Genomic DNA, 22,944 nt, shown 5'->3' with positions numbered 1-22,944 from the left:
TAGTGTAATGGTGTAAATTTATTGTGACAAGGTCATAAACGAAAATGAGCAAAACAAATGCAGCTTACACATACGATTCGAATATCAATGCCAGTCCGAGGCACGAAATAACGCACTTAAAACCAGACCCTGATCTACCGCCACATAATGTGAGTTCGAGTTCCATTTTTAACATGCTTTCAACAGCAAAATCCACAAGTTCAACACAACACCTTGTAATGTGATAAATATTAGGTTAAAATTTTGAAAATTTCGATTTATGTTCAAGTATATAATTACGTTGACCAACTACAAGCTGTACAATCGTGCTGAAAAATGGCGTTAAACCCCACAACAACAACAACAACAACAAGCTGTACAAAGATATGCAGTCACACAAAACACCTGCAGATCCGAGTCTATGCAGTTTGTAATTGACAGCCAGTGGAACAAATACACAGTACACCCCTCTCCTTTGCAGTTTCATGATGTGATAGCAGGTCAGGGTTTTCTTAAAAGCGATTACTTCTGAATTTTGATAACAGTAGATAAAGTCTTTTCGAGATCATAATGAACATGTATATAAGCATGGTATGTGTTTCTGTATGCAATGTTTCTGAGTAGATGTGTTTGAACCATGCTAAATAAAGAGACACACAACTGTAATGTATTATGCTTTATTTGGGGGCTTTTTAAATTAAAGATATTAGACAGACTAAATTGCATAGTTAAAAGAAAAGATACACAAAGTAACAAAACCAAAAGATAAGAACACACATTACTTTTCTCGCCTGCATAAAGAAGATCGGCAAACAGTGAATATACCAAGGCCTGCTTTGCATATTAACTTGTTTTATAATTTAAACCAAAAGTATGGAACCTAACCAATGAGTACAGAATACCAAGATAGGTCTAAGACTACAACGATCATAGTCTTGCCAAGGTACACACTAATCATGGTACCATATAAAATAGAGCGCTATATTTATAGCAACGTATTTCATGTCTGGAAGACAAAAGTGTCAGTCACAAATTCAACAATTATTAATCGCACTTGTTCATAGGATACTTGCTAAAATTAAAATCTGAAAATGCTAGAAATAATTAACAAATTAACAACTGCTTAGTTTTAAAATAAAGTCCAAATCTATAGTGCTATAGCGTTTTGATTTCCTTTGGTTCCAATACCCTTTATGCTGCTCCAACATATTATAGAAAGGTTCAAATATCCTATCTGATCCTGCCGTTCCATTTCTACATGCATAAGCACATGCTGTTTCATAATTATTGTCATAAGAAAATGGGGGAGCACTCTGACTTTAAACCCTGTATTTAGATTAAGGTGTTGTTATGAGGGTTTAACGCCATTAATCAGCACAATATAGGCTATACTTGGCGGCCAGCATTAATGGTGGAGGAAGCACCCGGGAAAAACCCGGAAAGAACCACCGACCAACGAGAAGCTACAGGCGTTTTCTATGGTGTAAAAAGCGGTTTAAGTTTTATTAAAATCTGGTGCTCATAGCTAATGGGAGTGGGAGAGGAATAAAAGTCATTACAAAAGTGTGGAAAAATATTACCCTGCTACAGATTGCTAGTTTAAAATCTGCTTGCTATATATGTTTTCAGTAAGCACCCATTATTTGTGAACGCCTTTTCTCATTTGAAATGCAGTTTACTGATGGGATATTATTTAAAGCCAACATTATATCTGGTCAAGAAACAAAACCTACCAAGACAATCATTTTTTAAAATGGATTTTCCCTCCTTTTGAAATATTAATATTTTTTCCATATACTGGTTTGAAGTGAGCAATAATACGTCATGCTATAATGAAGCAAGATATAAATGAAAAATGTACAAATGACATGAATTGTGAAATACAGAAATATGGAAAAGATTTTGAAATAAATAAGTGGATATAAAGCATATGATGCCAAAATAAACCTTTCCTTACTAAGGTTTTCAATATTATCTCCCTTTTCTGCAATTAACTCCCTTTTACGCTATACTATCAGCCACCATAAAGGTTAACTTTGCTGTAGAGAGCAACATAATCTTCAGTTATATGATGTAATGCAAAACAAAACAAACAAAAACAAATGTGTGAAAGATATCAAACATCATAAAAACAAAATTTTGAAATTATTGATCAACAGCAATATTTGCTGATACCAAACTAACATAAATGAAATATAATCATACAGAACAAAATACATGATGCTATGCAATGCATTTAAAATCAATTAATCCATGCAAAGCTGGAATTTAATGCAAGTTCTGTCATGAAAAGCTGGCACTCGATCAAAGAAGTATTGAATACCGATGGGAAAAGATACAAAACTGCATATAATGATCACACAGGACACCAAAGTGATTTTTCATGAGCATGTGGCATTTATATAAATGTGAATATTCATGTGGGAAGCCATAGTTGTCCAGCTGGCAGAGCAACAGAATCATAACGAAGAGTCACTGGTTCAATACCCAACCAGGTCGGATGCCTCACTTGGCTCCCATTTCCTCAGCATTAAAAAGCCAATCTGCTAAAAGTGCTATTAAATCAACCAACCATCTGAAATTAATTCATGTACATGTCTGACCCAAGCAACTTGACCTTTATACACAGGTAGTCCTTATATGCTAAGGGATGTTACAGCTAGTTTATTTATAATAAGCCATTTGAGACATGCCATGCCAGCAATCACATTTACTTATACCATAAAATGCACACAATGTCAGTCCATTTATGGCAATGCCATAATAGTATTACTGTCAAAACTGTAAACTTCCAAACCTAGTTATTTATTGGTGCAATACAGGTTTCTGACATGCTAAACCTTTGTGAACATTCCTTCTTTTATTAATATTATCATTTCATTCCCAAAGTAAACAATGTAAGAAAATAAAACCAAAGACCCTTAAGTTTTTTTTTTTTTAATTTCTCCCTTAGAGTGAGTTTACTGATCATTGAAAAAAAAATTCTGAAATAAAGATATGATAACATGAATGATTTTGCATATCATATACATTCACATACAAGTAGAGTCCAACTTCAAAAACCACCAACTCTGATCTGCAATTATATAATGTACAGGCAGATCAGGGTTTATGGTCTCAATTATACTGATTACTCCTAACAAACTGCAGAGACCCAGATCTGTTCAAACATTATGTCATGACAGATCTGGGTCTGTGCTGTTTGCAGCTGGACTTGAATTTTTATACAGTATATATGGAATATACAAGCAGAACTTTTTATCGCACCTAAAAACATGAATGGACATGGTTTTTGTATATATATATAAAAAAAAAAAAAAAAAAAATGTACAGAGCATGCTGGGGGGAAAAAGCGATAAAATTGGTATATTCCATTAAAAACTAGCAAAGATTCAATGAAATAGTTAACATTTCAAATCTTTTTGACAGGACTGCACAATGAAGTTCATCAAAAAAAATGTTGAAAGCAAGAGACGGGAAAAACAATATAATCATTGATTGTACATTTTTTTATAGGAGGTATCAAGATTGTAAATTAAAATACCACAATTCTGTGCAAAAAAGTAATTACTTCAGTTTCTGGACATCAATAAAGAACAAACGAAAATTAAAATAATTTTGAGAGATTTAAGGTCTTTATGAGTCAATCTTAGAAAAAACATCTATTTTCTTTTAATTACTTTTAATTACTGCACAATTTACCACCATCCTGACACTGTAAAGAAACTATTTTCATAATTACAAAATCTGAGCAAATATGGCAGGAACACTATGTTTGCAAAATTTTGTTTGTTCAAATTATATTTACTTGCCAAAATTGTATTAATTAATTACAGTAAATATTAAAAGTTTTAGTGTTTAATCTATTGTTGTAATGTAAGGTTTGAGTGATTTCTTTCCTAAATTCCTGCAAATACTTGTTAAAATCCATTACCATAACAACCCTTACAAATCATGGCAAGCTTGATCTATGAAGAAAACAATATATATTACATGCACATGTATCCGTTTTCACAGATATTGTTATAAATAATACAACAGCATTTAATAGCTTCTGGATAAAATGAATTATTTTTTTTTACAAATACATGAAATAAATGACTAGAAGAAAGAAACAGACTCAAGTTATCTTCATAGTTGCAATTATGGGTCTTTTAACGACTACAAAAATATTTTAAAATTGTGTTTTACAGATCTACAAAGGTGGACAAGTTTTATATGTAGTTCACCCTTTTATTTTGCTATGTAAATACAAGGCAGAGAAAGGAACAATATGTGGAATGTATGTACATGTATATCTATATATAAACATGTATATACATACATTATGGACAAGTGTTTAGTAAATAATTTCAAAGAATTACATGTATTTTGTCCCCTGGATGGAAATGGGTGCATAGGAATGAGTAAATGAGATCAGGGATATGCTAGGATTGCAATTTGAAGTTTAGTAATCACAATGACGATAGCATATAAAAACAGTTACATAATGTGACGAATGTGTGCTTCCAACACTGTGCAAATATTGCTGGGTCATGGTGACCTAAGTTTCTGAAAGCCTTGATTTGAATAAAATGTTATGTATTATTTTTTAAGACAGTAACAGTTTTACTCATTTGTACAAGTGGAATTCAAGGAATGACTCCTGGAAAATTAGCATGATTTACGCACATGCAAAACGCATATGGAGCATGCATAGACTGAAAATGAGTTTTTTTTTTAATGTGACCAATACATGTTCATTTTTCCACCATGATAATGATCAAACTATAAAAAGTAAAATGAAAATTTAAAGAAATTAAACCAGTTCAACTGAAAAGGATAACAGTTAGACTAATATCATGATCTTCAAATAATGTAAACTAAAAAAAAATCATTTATTCATAAATGTGTGTAAATATGAACGACACAATGGTTATTATCAATATCATCATTATCAAATAATGTAAACTATAAAGACAACATTTATAGAAAATCGTATCCACATTAAGTACAGAATTTTACTATAGTACATACTTATTCAACAAGCTATGATCATGATTTTACAAAAATGCTTATAAAAGATTTTTTTTTGCACATGACATTGCACACTGCAAATCAATCATACATTTTTATGAAACATCCCTTCTTATGGTTTTAAGGTGAATTATGTCCAGTTTCTTTATACAATTGTGAAATAAACTTGAAAATAGATGAATAATGAAGTTAAAAGAAAAATGTTCACAATTCAAGAGTAAAATGAAATCCAGTACTGACTTGGTCAAACATGTTTTTCATCTAAGCCAATGCATATTCAACCTGTAAAGGTACAATTTTGTAACTAAATATGTCAACCCAACAGGGGACTCTGTTACTGTTGAGCAAGCTTTTATTTTAACAATAAAATAAAAAAAAACTAAACACTGTCAAATCTAGAACACTTTACTGTTGACATTAATTTAGGATGTGAATAGACAGACATACAGACAAGTACATGGATGCCAAAGTCATTACTATAATGAGCGACAATTACGGACTCTTGTTCCCAAGGAACCTATTTCACTTATGGCCTTCTGCGCCTGTATTAATTACATGCACTTAACTGCAAACAGAATTATCCCAATTCTGTAAATGCATACTGTATAGTCACTTATAAAACTATGTACAGCAATCAATAATGTGCCAAAAGATCAGGGTCTACGTTCTTTGTTCTACTAATTACTCTACACAAACTGCATAGACCAGGATCTGCATGTGCATTAAATGATGACAGAGCTGGGTCTGTGCCCCTTGCACTTGGATTCCACCTGTATATAATTATGTATGGTATTATACCATTAGGGTCTACACCAATGCTTCCAAAAGTCAAATGTTTGCTGGACACATGTGAAAGATGAGCTAAATGACTGGGATGGTAAGATTTGATATTGAATTTTTATTACAAATTTATTTTCTCTTAAAAGACTTTTTTTTTAAACAGTAAATATGAAATATCAAGTGGATAATACCTAAACTGAAGCAAAATTCCAAAATGGGTAACTACATAGTTTTCAGTACATCAGTTAATTCTTATTTATGATTAATATCTTAATAGAATGTAATAAATTTTGTAAATATCCAGCAGCTACGTCAATTAACAAAATAAAATGTCTGGCAAGGGCAAACATTTTGGAAGCCCTGGTGTGCACCCTTTTTTTACATTTTTATTTAAATACTTTGACTAACTGACAAGCCAGGACAGATGTGTAAATGATTAGCATGAGACCCTCTTTCCACCAATCCCGTGTCACTTTTTTAAAATTAATTAAAACATTGAAACATCGACATAAAACTTACCAATATTTCAAACTTCTGTCAAGTGGGCTTGACAATTATTTCAGAAGGATGGTGACCAGTGGCTGAATCATTGCGATTATAGTCCTTCTTCATCATACATTGCCCCAGTAAAACCAAACGTCATGAGAAAATGAGAAAGTTGTAAAAAAAAAAAAAAATTATGGCACAGATTTAAGTGTTCTGATGCAGCTACAAAGAATACCTTTTAAAAACAATACGTCCATTTTTAAGAGAGCAAAACAATTTATTACATATATTTGAACAAGTCATTCAAGTTGTTTGCAGGAAAAGCATCTACTTTATCTCACATTTATCTCATTACAGTTTTCCCTCATTATAACATCCTTCATTATACCACTGTTCTGGTTACAACATGATACTGCTGTGGACACCATAACCAAAATTAAACTTATGAAAATACCAGTTGAAAAAATAACAACATGCAGCTTAGTAATGTAATGCATATTTATTTCCTTTCTAGAAAACTATCAACAAATTTTGATCATTTCCACTATACCGTTTTTCAGTATACGTCACAGCTCACATTATGCCATAGTTTGGTACATTGTGTTGTTCTTGTTATAATGTGGTTCTGCATATAACAGCATTATAATGAGGGAGATGTATATTTCAAACATTTAAGTTTATAAGATTACAAACTGTATATTTCATAATACTGTCCCAACCCCCCAAACTGAGAAGTATACAGAATTTTACAGCAAAGAGCAAATATGCAGCATTTTTATTTGAAAGCCCAATGTCCTCTTCCTCAAGAACGTATATTCTGCAGAAAATACTGGGGTATATTTCAACAGTGTTCCTGGTTAACAATAATGCTGCTGTTAAGAGAAATAAATTAACTGATCAACAAATGAATGAAATCTCCTTTGGTACATGAAACAAAATAACCAATAATTTAAACTTTGACAAATCAGCATGTAGGACTTCGAAGTTTTGTTTTGTGCATAACATAAATATTTGCAATTTCATTTACATTTCAAAGAAGAATGTTGCAAATAGCTGAACAATTTGTACTAAATCTGGAAGATATCCCAGATTAATTCAACCCAATTACACCAAACAAATGCAGATAAATTCCAATGTACACATATTTCTGAGCTGTCCTTTTCTTACTGTCCTAATGTTTTAGAAGAAATCCTAGAACAATTATCATGCAAAAAAAAAAAAGATAAAGTGCACCAAATTAAAATAACATCAAAGACTGATGTAGATACAACTAAAGAAGATGCATTCTTCATTTCATACACCAACACTAGTTACAAAAATGGGATGTAATCAAGGTAATATTTTTTAGTAATAAGATAATCAAGCTTCATTCATATCAGCAGGGTCAAAACGGGGGCTGACTGGGGCATTTCACCAAATTACAGAGAGAAAGAGAAGATGAAATCACCTTTCCTGAGTTGATGTCTACCCCATCCCCATTTTACGTCACTGAATATTTTAGTATTATATGTACAATATTAACTCTTGTGTCTTTTTTCAATGAGCGATGTAAAATGATTCAAACATAGTATACTGTGCTATTATGAACTTTTGTGTCAACTGTTTGTTGTGTCAATGTACAAGGTTATCACCAGGAAATTCAAAAGATTCTTTGGAAACCATGGTGGCTCAGTTGTCTGTGTGCCAGAGTTGTGACTTAAAGGGTGCTAGTACAAATCCTACAATCAGACTAGCTTGGGTCAGGTACAATGTTGTATACATGGGCAACGCACTTTACTCAAACTGCCTTGGCACTAAATAACCTATTTGAGTTTCTGGGCCGTAAAGCACCAAACCAAATGCACACAATTCTTGAAGAAATGGGTGAAATTCAAAGCATCTTCAGCCCAATCATGAGTTAATCATTACTCTTTAGAGGTTTACAAACTGATTCCCAGCATATAAATACATATATTTCATCCTGTAAAAGTAATGTAATCTTAGTACCTCAATATCTGTCACCCGATTTTGATGGTAACCTATTTTTGTGGTTACCATACTTTGCAATGACAAGTTCATGCAACAATTTTTACTGAATCAAACAAAGAAATATTTTTCTATTTTCATCAAGTTTAATGGGTATTTCTTTTGTTTTATATAATCTGACTAAAAGATTTAGTAAGATGGCTGATTTAAGTAACTGTTTTAATGTTCTCAATTCTAACTAGTCAACATTAATGTCAACCTATTTTCCTACCATTCTGCCCTATTTGGGCAGTGGAGAGAAAGCACTTCACCCAAAATCTTTATCCAGCATGGACCCTGATCTGAATACTGTATATGCTCGCTTACAGGTCTAGTCTAACTGTAAACAACACAGACCCTGGTCTGCCAATAAATAATGCATCAGCAGCTCAGGGTCTATGTTCTTTCTACTGATCACGCTTAACAAACAAATTAGACCCTGATCTGCCTTCACATTATACATTGGCAGATCTTGGTCTATGCAGTTTGCAGTTGAACTAATAAGTCAGTATATATGATTGGCAAGGTTTGAATCAGGCTTTTTCCATCTTTCTCAGATGTTCTGACCACAAATGATAATGACAAACATGGCATTGAAAAACAACTTTTTTTATTATGTTAAGGATTTGATTCTATCTGACCTTTTCATTTGACTTCAAAGCCCTTGGCACAAACAAATATCAATACCTGATTCTTAGTGACTGCACATTTGTGTAACAATGATATACAGGTACTATGACACCCAAATTGCACAGTTTTACTATGCATTTACACACGGTGGGAAGAAAGCTCAAAAACTAGTCAGTCCATGAAAAACTCTTCACTGTAGAAACAACATATTGCTGTTATTTCCTGTTTGTAAATTCCCTGTTGTACTAGCATGTTTAATGTAATGCTAATAGTTTCTAACATTGATGAACATTGTTTTTGCTAAAGAAGCAAGATTTCAAAACAAGATCATGTACTTCTCAAGACATTGATCCATATATATATCTTTCTTCCTGATTTCAGCAATTTGTTTTTAGTAATTTAAGTCTTTTCTTCTCCGATTTTTTTCAGAATCATTCAACAACGTAAATAACTGTTGCACATTATTCAGTCTTGGTTGTATATCATAACTGAATCAGTAATGCAAAAAATGTATCGTTTGTAACATATTGCAAAGAATGAATGAAGATATATATCAAAGCAGCAAACAGTCTAGTGTAGTATAGTGCTCCCAATATTAGCACACTTGGCAATAGTGTTTCCCTGATTCTAGACTGCCTTGTAATAACACAAAGGCAGAATTAATGGTTCTTTGGATTTGCTAATCCTTGGTGAAGCAAACAATTTCTATAAAGCATATTTGCTTCATAAATGCACTGTTGTTCCATCCGTTTCCAAGACAACTTAACATAATCTATACTGAAATGAGCACTCAATGTCTGTTTCACCAATTGGCCAAGCCGGGTTTACTGAGGGTCATAAAGTAGATTTGACATGAAGAACCAGATCTCACTGACGAGAAGAACACCTGAAAAGTAAATGACATTAAAATATTAGTCATTTAAAAACAAACCTCTAGAAAGATGAACTGATAACAAAAATTCTCATGTATTCAGATAGTTATTTCAAAATTACAGGTGATACTTTTGGAACAGCCTTCATGTTGGTTTCTTTTCCTTGCATTTCAAAGAAGTTTTCCAAAATAATTTGAAAACTTATTTACTCAAAAAAGGAATCACTTCTGTACCGGTCATTACTCGAAGATCAATCACCTTCATACTTGTCACTACACAGTCACTTTCATACTTGTCATCACTCAATAATCTATCACTTTCATACTTGTCATCACTCAATAATCTATTACTTTCATACTTGTCATCACTCAATCTATCACTTTCATACTTCTCATCACTTGAACATTAACCACTTTCATACCTGTCATTACTTGCAAATCACCACTTTCATACTTGTCATAACTCACTCATCAATGCTTTCATACCTGTCATTGCTCAAAGACCACTTTCATACTTGTCACTGCACAATCACTTTCATACATGTCATCACTCAATAACCAACCACTATCATACTTGTCACTACATAATCACTTTCATACATGTCATCACTCAATAACCAATCACTATCATACTTGTCACTACATAATCACTTTCATACATGTCATCACTCAATAACAAATCACTATCATACTTGTCACTACATAATCACTTTCATACACGTCATCACTCAATAACCAATCACTATCATACTTGTCACTACATAATCACTTTCATACATGTCATCACTCAATAACCAATCACTATCATACTTGTCGCTACATAAACACTTTCATACACGTCATCAATCAATAAACAATCACTTTCATAATTGTCATTACTCAAACATTAATCACTTTCACACCTGTCATTACTTGCAAATCACCACTTTCATACTTGTCATAACTCACACATCAATGATTTCATACCTGTCATTCCTCAAACACCAATCACTTTCATACCTGTAATTACTCAAACATAAACAATTTCATACTTGTCATTACCCGTACATCTATCATTTCTGACAACTTTCTCAGTAACAATAAAGGCTTTTTCTTTATCTTTTGTATGAGATATCAAAATATTCAAAACAAATGAAAACTTGAAACTAATGTATGACGTACTTCTATTACATTTTCAAAGCACTCCTGTATACACAATAATTAAGAAGATTTCCAGCTTTTGGTCAAAATTTTACACTAAAAATCTGGGATTCTCTTTGATGATGTGAGGACTTCACACATTTGTCAATTCCCAATATTATTAATTTGCACGTCTCACGAATATGCCCCACATAAGACAGAGAATGGCTTTACAACATTTGCTTGCCTTAAAATCCTACTTTTTGTTATATGTTTGCACAACTACTGTGAAATTTTTTTAATAATTCTATCAAAAATATTCAGGTATGTTTTTTTGTTTTTATTAAAAAAACTGGATGCGCTGCTAGTGATAAACATAAAATATGAACTGTGATTGGAGGTACCTTGTCATTCCTTTCACAAAGGAATTTCAACTTCTGGGCCTTCTTGTGCATGAACACTCCATCCAGATGGCCAGTCTCTGCCGCCCGAATCTCTATGGCTTTGTTCCCCCAACCCATGATCTGGCCTGTACTGATGTAAGCTGGAAAATAAAGCAAGAGTTACCTTCCTTCCTACACATCACTTACAGACAGAGTTACATCCCATGAGAATTGTCATATTTGTGTCAACCTTCTTAAGTATTATTATTATTATTATTATTGAGAGGAAATACCAATATCCTTCTAAATCAGTGGTCCCCAACCTTTTTCAGCTGTGACTCTAAATCTGCCACGAACAGGACCTCCTGACATGCTTATGATATGATTTACATTTTCTCCTAATGACCATTTATGACCCTACTGTTCCCCCCTCCCCCCCAATTTTGGGACACGACCTTAGCTTGGGAACAACAGTTCTAAATACAGTTACCTTTTTGATGTATGTTTTAGTCTACTTCTTTTTATCTTTTAACTGAGAATTCATTAAAACAAATTCATCAAATATTTTGAGAAAAATATCTTAGAAAATTATCTTTACTGAACATTTTCTACTGAAATGATTTTCTAATGATTAAATGCGACACAAAAGCGGTCAAACAACATCAAGAGAGGTAACCACTCTGACAAATCATTTTATCTAGGATCAGATTTTGAATTATGTCCCTTTATATTAATTTAACTGGTCTTTCATGGTCCAAAGGCCAGAAGAGCTAAATAAAGTGCCTGATTATTAGAAATACAAAATTATTCCTAGTAATATTGGCTAGACAGCATGACATAGCCACTGAGCAATGAAATATCTCAAAGTCACAAATGGTCATGGATAAACAAGTTTGATCTCCTTGCAAACATTATTGGTTACAAAAATTTACAATGATAGTGCCTGATGTTCGCTTATGAGGCACAAGTTGTTTTAAATCATCAATTTTGTATGGAATCAACTTTTTCTATTAATATGTAAAGGGAAAAACCCAATAAGATGACCATGAATTCCAGAATAATTGTGAAAGCATATGACATCATAGGAGATTTTCTATACACTTGTAAACAATATATGGTGATCTCCAGTGTTCTATGCTTTACAGAAATGTCAGATTTTCCTAGTACATGTGCTTTCTGCCATGACTTCTTCTTGAATGTCAACAATGATTGTCACAAGCCACTGTGCTTGAGGAAATTTGTGCAATGTGTGTGAAAGTGATAAGTAATGAGGTTATAAATGGACTTATTAAAATTATCTTGATATGAATACATTTAGATTTAAAGAAATATTAACAAGTTAAAATGAAATATTTAAATTCTGACCCAGAATTAAAAATCCACAAAGGTTACACAGCATCTGTTTACATTATTTAGAAGCTTTCTGTAATCTTTATGTACAAACAATTTACATGACCTAGAGTAATTTTACACTAACAGTGGTATGAACATGAAAACCATAATTTAAGACTCTTACCATGCACAGACACAAGATGTATTTTTCACTTAATTTACTGTATATGAAAGTATCATCCAGCTAAACCTGCAGAGACCCACATCTGCCATCACATAATGGACCCACACATCTAGGTCTATGCGGTTTCTTAGAAGTAATCAGTAGAACAAACAATACAGATTCTACCTGCCTGAGCATTACACAACAGCAGATCAGCATGTTCAGTTTGCAGCTGGATTCAACTTGGAGTATATGTTATTTTATACAAGTTAACTTGAGGGCATGTCTAGTAGTAAACAGAAACATGTCCACTTGATTTCACTGTCTAAGTCATTTATTTTGTGTTATTGAGCAACTAAACTAACCAATGACTAATGGGTGGACAAACATGGTGAAAACAAGACGCCCCTGATATAGTTACTGTTGGGACATGATAACATTGGCCTCCAATACTACTGTACTTACCTACAGAAGTTGGGAGCTCTCCCCATTGCAGCACTACATTTTTAGTGATTTTCCCATTAGAATCCACATAGACACCTTCATCTGGGGATAAAGAAAGAACAATGTTGGTCACAATAACCTCAAATTGTTTGTCATATTTTCATATGGACTGCTTACAACCGTCTAGTACCTTATATTAACATCCTTTTCACATGAATTGTTTACAAATGTCTAGTACCTTATTTTGCCATGCTTTTCACATGGACTGTTTACAACTGTCTAGTACCTTATTTTGCCATGCTTTTCACATGAACTGTTTACAAATGTCTAGTGCCTTATATTACCATGCTTTTCACATGAACTGTTTACAACAGTCTAGTACCTTATTTTGCCATGCCTTTCACATGGACTGTTTACAACAGTCTAGTACCTTATTTTGCCATGCCTTTCACATGGACTGTTTACAACAGTCTAGTGCCTTACATTATCATGTTTCTCACATGGACTGTTTACAACAGTTTAGTACCTTATATTATCATGCTTTTCACATGCACTGTAGGGGCCCCAAGTAGCTGAGTGGTCTAAAGCACTCTCCATTACGGATCACTGCCATCTCACCTCTGTCTGCATGGGTTCGAGTCTTGGATTCGGCCAAAGTGTGTATGTGAGAAAGCTTGCCAGTAGCTTCCTGGGTTCTTATTCCAATATTAATACTGGCCGCCATGCATAGCCTGTCGTGTGCTGAAAAATGGTGTTAAGCCCCATAACAACAACAGCAACAACACATGGACTGTTTACAACAGTCTAGTATCTTATTTTGCCATGCTTTTCACATGGACTGTTACAACTCTACTACCTTATATTACCATGCTTTTCACATGGACAGTGTACAACTGCCTAGTACCTTATATTATCATGCTTTTCACATGTACTGTTTACAACAGCCTGGTACCTTATTTTGTCATGCTCTTAACATGGAATGTTTACAACAGCCTAATATTGTATTTTGTCATGATTTTCACATGGACTGTTTCCAGAATTCTAGTACCTTATTTTGACATGCTTTTCACATGGACTGTTCACAACAGTCTAGTACCTTATATTAACATGCTTTTCACATGGACTGTTTACAACAGCCTAGTACCTTATATTAACATGCTTTTCACATGGACTGTTTCCAGAATTCTAGTACCTTATTTTGACATGCTTTTCACATGGACTGTTTACAACAGCCTAGTACCTTATATTAACATGCTTTTCACATGGACTGTTTACATCAGTCAAGTACCTCATATTGTCATGTTTTTCACATAACTGATTACAAATTGTCAAGCTCAATTTTTATCACCACAGCCAAATTTAGGTACCATATGTACTTGCTTATAAGTCAAGTCCAACTGCAAAACAACACTGTTTTCTGCTGTTGCATCATGTGCTGGCAAATGAGTGTCTATGTTATTTGTTCTCCTGATTACTTTTGACAAGAAGCACAGATCAACATGTGATAACACATTATGTGACTGCAGATCAGGGTCTGTGCAGTTTGAAGTTGGCTCCACTTTTGGCTCCACTTATAAGTGAGTATAGAGGATAACTTTGGTCAAGTTCTCTAGTAAAGGTCTAAGGCTTAGCAGAAATTTGGTCAAGTCACTCATTGGCTGATATGATAGTATTTTTGATAAAAACTTGGATTACATAAATATATAATTACATATTTCTTTTATGCTTCTGACTGAAAATTAAATACATGTACATACAAACTGTTTCCGTTTACCGTCATTTGCGCTTAAGAGACCCCCCCCCAGTTTTTAATATGACCCCCAGTTTTGATACCAAAGTTTGTTTTTTACTCAGTCAGACCCCCAGTTTTGACTCCAAGGAGATTTTTTATTCTCAGTCTTGCACCCCTAGGGGATACACTGATGCAGGTAATAAATATTTTCATTTTTGTACAAAACTCTGTGAATGGCCAGACTGTGCCACTAACTGCCAAGTAATGTGCCAATATATTCTAGCACATGTGAATTACACTAGCTCATAAGTGAATGTCAATTCCAACTTCGAGTAACATAGACCCAGATCTGCCATTGCATAATGTGCTGGTAGATCAGGTCTGTGCTCTACTAGTGTCTCCCAAGAAACTGCATCAACTAGACTCAGATCTGCCAACAAATTACACGATGGCAGATGTGGACCTGTGCAGTTTGCAGTTGGACTGGACTTAAAAGAGAGTATATACAGCAAACATGTCTACATTTATCACTTACGAACAAACAGTGCTGATAAAACTGTGTTATATATACAGATGAAATGATCAACACCTATTGGTGATTATCAACTGCATATGTTTACTTTGACATGATGAATGAGCTACACTTTCTGAGAGTTAAGTAAGCTCCATAGCATACATTTCCTTTTTTTTTTTTTAAGAAACTATATCCATTTTCTGCCTATTTCACCCAGTACATATACACAGTGTAGAACATATCCAAGCATGTTACATGTATATTTACATAGTATGGTATTTACAGAGCAAACTTTCTTGACAACCCAAAAATAGGAACTGGACCAATTTGGGTTGTTAAAGGGGTAGGTAGCTGTGTAATGAAGGTAAAAGATTTAATATAAAATTGCCATAAAAACTGATATCATCCACATACGGCTACCCATTTAGGTGAAGTGGTGACAGAAAGATCTGGCAGATATGCTTAAGGTTTGATCTGCACCATTTTCATTTAGAACATCAAAAGTCATCTACTGAAAACCTCAAGTAGATATAAACATCACTGCCAGAGGATTGGCGATACAATTTTCAAGACAGCCACCATAGTGACCTTACTGGATGTCAGATTGGCATTTTCAATTTAAACTAACTAGACATCATGTATTGTCTTTAGTACATCACAGGTCACCATCTGTTAAAGATGAGCTCTGATGAGATTTTCATGATGGCTGCCATGGCAGCCATACTAAACATGCACAATTTTTCATTTTGACCAACCAAACAACACAATTAATCTTTTAGCGAAAACTCCATGTCAATATTTTCCAGATGTTCAGAAGGAATAGCAGTCATAACGATTTTCAAGAATATATGTCATGGTGGCCATGCTGTATGTCATATTGGCTCCATTTTTCTTTAGGAAAATCAAGACATCATAAGAAGTCTCTTAGTGAAAACCCCATATAGATTTGCCTATCATTTCAGGGACTAGTGGTAACAAGATTTTAACAATCGCCACCATTAAAGCCATACCAGAGGTCTGACTGGCACCATTTAAATTTAGGACCTGCTAGCTATCAAAAGAAGTCTTTCAGTGAAAACTTCAGTGAAAACTCATGTCGATTTCACCATCCATCCAGGATGAGTAAGCATAATATGATTTTCATCATGATCACAACTTCATGTATGGATCACCATCTATTCAGGACTGGTAATGATAATGGTAGCCATACTTGATGTCTCAGTGGCACAAGTTTTATTTTATTTAGGACTACTTGATGCTAGGATGAATGTGGCTCTAAAGTTTCATAAAAACAAACTCAATAGTTTAGTAGTGAGTAAAAAAAACTGCTAACAACACTGGAGACATGAAAGGTCATCACATAAGCTCTTCTGGTCTATGACCAGTGGAGCTAAAAACTGAAAACAATTGAAAGGGACTGAAAATCTAATCAGGTCAGAGGGAAGGAGGGAGGGAGGGATGGACGGACAGATGGATGGAGTAGTTCCAAAGAATACTTTGGTCTAGATCAGAAACTGTGTTACTATAATTTACATTCCTGCAAATACCAGAATGAGAGAGTTCTAGCATACCAGGCACAATCTTAATGCATACAGTAATAAATATATAAACGCCGAGGTCCAATACAGTCACTGATGAAGAAATGATATTACTTTCTAAACTTTTGACACTATCCTAAAATTATTGATGAAGATGCTGCCATTACAACTTGAAATGTGATACAACTGTCTTGTCATTCACAGGAAGAAAACCCAAACAAACGACAGAACAAAACTTACTATTGTAGCACAACAGGAGTTGCATTCCATTGGTACCGGGAAGTACGACTATTGTGTGAGGTGTGATTGGGCCTTGAGTCTGAAAGAAAAAAGAAAAAAACTTTCTTAAAAACTGAAGAAATTTAATTTCAAATGACTAATGAATTTCCTGTCAACAATAGCCATATACTGCCCTTAACATTAAAAATATTACAAAAAACTATGAAAATGACAAGTGAATTTCAGCTCAATTGCAACCATGTATATCATATTATCTTCTGGGACTGAAGGAATAGGACAAGGAAACTGACAATGGCAATATGGCTAGGATGGGAATCATAATCAACTGTTTGACAAAGCTGAAATAAATGCAAAACTTCAATCTATGGAGTATGACATATAGGTCACAGTGACTTTTATTTGAGCACTACCTCTTTTCATGATGTATCTACTTATCAAGCTATGTGATGGGGGACAGCAGCATCTGAAAAAATGATAGAAGCACAAAGTGTAACCTTGTTTTCAAGCCCAACAGACAGAAAGAATGATGGATAGAGATCATGAATCCATGGTACAGATTTGTTTTGTGGTCTGGCCCCAAAAAATAAACCCTGACCTAACAACATCCTGAATGGAATTTCTGTAATTTTAGATCCCTATGCATTCAGAGCAGCATGGGAATAGTTTTTCTGTCCAATTATATATATGTCTGTGATACTACACAATTAAATTTCCAAACCTGGATTGTGTACCAATTATACTAATATTTGTATAGACTGTATTGGCTCTTTCATAATTTCACTCTCAACCCAGGTGAAAATGCATGTTGAGCAATGGAAGCCAGAAGGGTCTTGTCTTTTAAATTCCCACCAATTAACAAAAAAAACAGTTACTTGACATGAAATGGTTACTACCCAAATTTAAAAAATAAAAAGGTGAATTTATGCTAGGTCTGAACTCCAAATGCACTGGGAGTGTTTCCTCACAACTACAGACTTCGCCCCTTGGTTTAACTTTGAAACTAACGAGATCCATAATTTTTGAGTAGATATTCAGCTGAAGAGCATGTGATAATTTCATGTGAGAACAATTTGTTTCATGAAGTGCAGGTCCTGACCCAAGGACATATCTTGGAAAAAAGCTGCAGTGCTTGAAAAGATGAATTCCATTATTGTATAATAGCACACCTTTGAACATCTTCACTAACCAAGGTTCTGATAAGATAACCCTATTTACACCTTGGCAGATCGAACAGATATTTTAATGCTTTGTCCTAGCGACATCTATTGGATTTCATGAGTTGCCTCCCTTAATATGTAATGCCAACTAACCAATAGCGTGTAAAAGTGGTGTATTGAACATTGGCCAAAAACAGTGGAGGCAATCGACTTTGGATACTTTGTAAGTTTAACACTGAAAGTATGGCAATGTACCAGACATAAACCATTAAAGGTGTATTTGATTGAAAGATATTTGTAGAAGCATAGACCGGCAGTGGAAAATTGTATAACAATATGGACAGCGTTCTTTTGCATACCAGGGCCCAGCAACATGGAATGAATTGCTCACTGAACTTAGCCACAAAGACAGTGATCACATTCAAGAGGGTTCTCAAAACTCACTTATTTTGACTGCAAGAACAAACTTAAAGACCTAATAATGTTTCCTACCTGAAATATTCTCAGCATGTTTTGTATTTTTTAATGCTTTTCTAATTTCATGGTGTTTGTTTTTGTAATAATATTATTATATGTTTTTTATCTTATAGGTGTTGTCTAATGACTAATGTTGTAAAGCGCTTAGAGCTTCTAAATATTAGGCACTATACAAAGTCCTCATTACTATTATTATTATTATTTATCAGTCCATTCAAGTCATATGTTCCCCTTGTCTCGATCATGTAGGGACAGTATTCAAATTTGAACAACTTAATTTTGACTGGATGCATTGGTGTGCTAATGAAATTCACAGATCCAAATCACAGAAATATCTGCTTGCTATGCCAAGGTGTTGATAGTTTTATCATGTCAGAACCCTGGCTAGTGAAGACCTCTGAATGATTGATCCTTTCACTCTTATAATCAATGCTGCTGCATGCAGTTTTAGTATTTATTTTGCTTAATATGTTGAAGCCACAGTAGCTTAGTTGGCGGGTCATATTTTATGTAACAGTTCTGGAGAAATCATTTAAAGAATTTTATATGCTTAGTAAAAGTCACCATGTTTAATGATAGACCAGTATAATTTTTGAAAATTTAAAACGTATTTATAATCAGTATGCCTTTTGCCAATTTTGGTCTGATTCTGTCAGTGGGTTTTGTGAAGAGGTTTTTGAAAATTTGTTTGGCTTTAGTTGTTGTTGTAGGGTTTAATGCCATTTTTCAGCACACGATAGGCTATACATGGCAGCCAGTATAAATGGTGGAGGAAGAACCTGGAAAATCCCCGGAAAGAACCACCAACCCTCGAGAAGCTACTGGCAAGCTTTCTCACATATCCACATTGGCCAAATCCGAGACTCAAACCCACCTAGACAGAGGTGAGATGGCAGTGATCCGTAACGGAAAGCGCTTTAGACCACATGGCCACTCGGGACCCCCTTTGGCTTTAGTAATCTGATAGCAGATCAGAATCATTTGAACCAATTTGGAAACGTCTTGCTAGCATGCTTTCTTGGAGTCATGAGCAGGTGAAAACTAAAAGTAAATATTATCAAGTGAAATTTGTTTTATTTTCACACAGTTAACCCTTCTAATACTTACACTCCATTCAATATATGAATATTACTTAAAACATTTACCATTTACTTACTTGATAACACAATAGATTTATAAATAGATCACAAAATGCAGTGGTATATTTTTAAAGCTGCAACGAATGCATGGTAGGTGTGAATGTACGTGTATTTGGGTGGTACATAAAAAAACAGAAGTGAATATGGACCAAAAACATATCAAGAATATGAACAAGAACAAAAAAAAGCTAAAGTACACAAATAACAATAGCTATATAATGAAAAACAAGGTAAAGCTAAACAGTCTTATAAAAAAACAGCATAAACATTCACCGTGTAATCTCTATGACCTTGTAATAGAGCTGTTAAAAAATGGACAAAAGCAATGCATGCAGATAAAATTTTTAAAAAAAGTTATATTATTATTCATTTTTCTACTGAGCAATATTTTGCTTGTTCCTCAAACCTTTACAAAGAGTAAGTGCATGCACTAAGTAGTATAATGGCATCCGATCTAAAATATGGTATAGGTTGTATGAAATAGGTGGAGCTTGAAGTAAATTACAGTGGAGAATATTACTAAGTCTATGGATCTATGTGATGACAGAAAGAGAGAGAGAGAGAGAGAGAGAGAGAGAGAAAGAGAGAGAGAAGTGTCCAAGTCGTATCAATTAAAAATACTTGGATGCATGCTGACAAGTTAATTAATGTAAACTGCAGCAGATGCAAACTATTGCCATTTCACCTTGTGTTCCAATAAATAATAATGAAGTGTTAATCTCTATTTAAAAAAAATACAGTTAAGTTATCAAACCCACTGCTACCATTACTGCATAAATATAAATATGATAAAATATTTAATAATGGAAATCTTCCATGTTTAATCACTCCAACATATTTCACATACTGTCACTGACTAGGATTTGAGATTAAAGACTGACTGACTGTTAATCCTGATCTATATCCACAGTAAGATTATGCAAATATGTGACTATAACTACTAAGATAATCTTCAAATAATATACCCTCAGTATTCCCCTGTAAACCTCTCAACTGACACAGAATTATTCCTGCATTGGACTGAGACTGATACTTTATCAACACAGTTTTCCTCTGCTCAAATACTGTTTAGGCTACCAACTAGTTCTTATTTAAATTGAACACTGTATAAATTTCTTTTCTACTTATTACATTAGAATTCTGATTTTGTTTCTAAACAAAACAAGCAAAGTGAATGTAGCAGTTTATTTCAAACGTGTCTTGTAAATTTCAGGCATCATTATATGAGGGGCCCCAGGTGGCCAGGTGATCTCACCTCTGTCTATGTGGGTTTGAGTCTCAGACTGGGCCAGCATGGGTATATGAGAAAGCTTGCCACTAGCTTCCCATGGGCTGGTGGTTCTTCCCAGGAATTTTTCCTTTTTTTATCCACCAGATATACTAACCACCAAATATAGTCAATATAGTTAATCCTATCATAGTAACATGTTGCCATTATACATCAAGTCAGTTCTATCATAGTAACATGTTGCCATTATACATCAAGTCAATCCTATCATATTAACTTGTTGCCATTATACATCAAGTCAGTCCTATCATAGTAACATATTGCCATCATACATCAAGTCAGTCCTATCATAGTAACATGTTGCCATTATACATAAAGTCAGTCCTATCATAGTAACATGTTGCCATTATACATCAAGTTATTCCTATCATAGTAATGTGTTGCCATTATACTTTTGCATGTGCCACAAGTACTTTTAGCATTTCTTGGAAGACCATTGCTGGATTATATATTGGTGGCAGTAATGATCATTGTTATCTTCATACTTGGGAGATGATGTCCAGTTACTGGATCCAGATTTCCTAAAGAGTCAGCCTGAATTGTACTCACACTAATTCCACCAATAAGCTGAAATCATTGCAATGAGGGATGGGAGGGACTGGAGATATCCATAAACTCTGGCCAAAAAAAACCCCTCCTGTGTGGGAGGTTCACATGTATAGCAATGTCAAGATACTGTTACGAGAATCACAAAGTCATCAACCCCTATGTCAAGGTACTGTTAGAGGTATCACTAACCACTATTACAAGAATTACAAAGTCATTAACCCCTATGTCAGGGAACTGTTAGAGGTATCAATAACCACCATCACATGTGTCACTCAGCTATTAATCTACATGTCAGAGCATTGTCATAGGCATCTCTAAGTTAAACATCAAATCAATGAGAAGTTGTCAAATATTTTTAAAATGTTTTTTAATGAAGTTTCATAAAAGGGTCTAAATCGCTACTAAATTCCATCAGCATGCAAGGTTTCGATTGACATCTTTAAATCATTATGGATTCCTCTGGTTTTATTTCGAGCTAGGTATCACCATCTATGTTATGTCATGATATGTGCCACAATAACTGTTTTCGATATATGTATCACAACAATACTGCACACATAAACAAGAGTCGAGTCCCTTCAAGTGATTGATGTTTTACTGACCAAAGTTTTTTCTCCAGAAATCAAGACTATTTATTCTCTTTAACTCATTAAATCCGGTACATTATTTATGTGTCAGGAGGTAGAAGCTTACTTCCGAGCTCTGTTGAATCAAGGTCATGTGTGATACACTAACATGAATGGTATTATAGAAAGGTAGACAGATGTAGCTCTAAATGATACCAAATAATCTGGACGTTCTAGGTGCATTACAAAATACAGAGAGAAAAACTTAACTTTTGGGACCCAATTTTCTTCCACCAAAAATTTGCCCATGGAAGGAATCCAATTTTGTGTTTGGATTGTAGACTTTTTGACTTCAGATCTATGGCAGACAGATCTGAACTACACACAGACAGGCAAACCTTTGCAAAAAGTAGGATGAGATGGGCGTTTGAAATAAAGAGTGGTCTTGATATGAAAATGATGGGTCTGTTATACAAAAAAAAAGAAAATAAAAAAAAAAAAAAATTTGCCTTTTGCTCATGCACAAATGAAATACTC

The 22,944-nt window shown here is 34.1% G+C and overlaps 1 protein-coding gene across 13 annotated transcripts in view; it reads right to left on the bottom strand.

Moving 5' to 3' along the window:
* Positions 1 to 642: 642 nt before the first annotated feature.
* Positions 643 to 22,944, bottom strand: part of LOC149799750 (serine/threonine-protein kinase mig-15-like) — a 259,276-nt gene continuing 236,974 nt past the window's right edge. For all 13 annotated transcript variants that reach the window (XM_089959127.1, XM_089959138.1, XM_089959132.1 and 10 more), the window contains 4 exons: positions 17,232 to 17,310; positions 13,229 to 13,309; positions 11,290 to 11,429; positions 643 to 9,781 (listed from right to left, as the gene is read on the bottom strand). In XM_089959127.1, coding sequence (XP_089815253.1) covers positions 9,698 to 9,781; positions 11,290 to 11,429; positions 13,229 to 13,309; positions 17,232 to 17,310 — 384 coding nt within the window. In that variant the 3' untranslated portion in view covers positions 643 to 9,697. The remainder of the gene's footprint in view (positions 9,782 to 11,289; positions 11,430 to 13,228; positions 13,310 to 17,231; positions 17,311 to 22,944) is intronic.

This window comes from Sinohyriopsis cumingii, chromosome 5 (genome assembly GCF_028554795.1).
Source record: "Sinohyriopsis cumingii isolate HCF-2022 chromosome 5, ASM2855479v2, whole genome shotgun sequence".
In the NCBI taxonomy this organism is placed as follows: Eukaryota; Metazoa; Mollusca; class Bivalvia; order Unionida; family Unionidae; genus Sinohyriopsis; species Sinohyriopsis cumingii.
The sequence above is the reverse complement of the archived record's forward strand: the minus strand, read 5'-3'. Positions and strand labels throughout refer to the sequence as shown.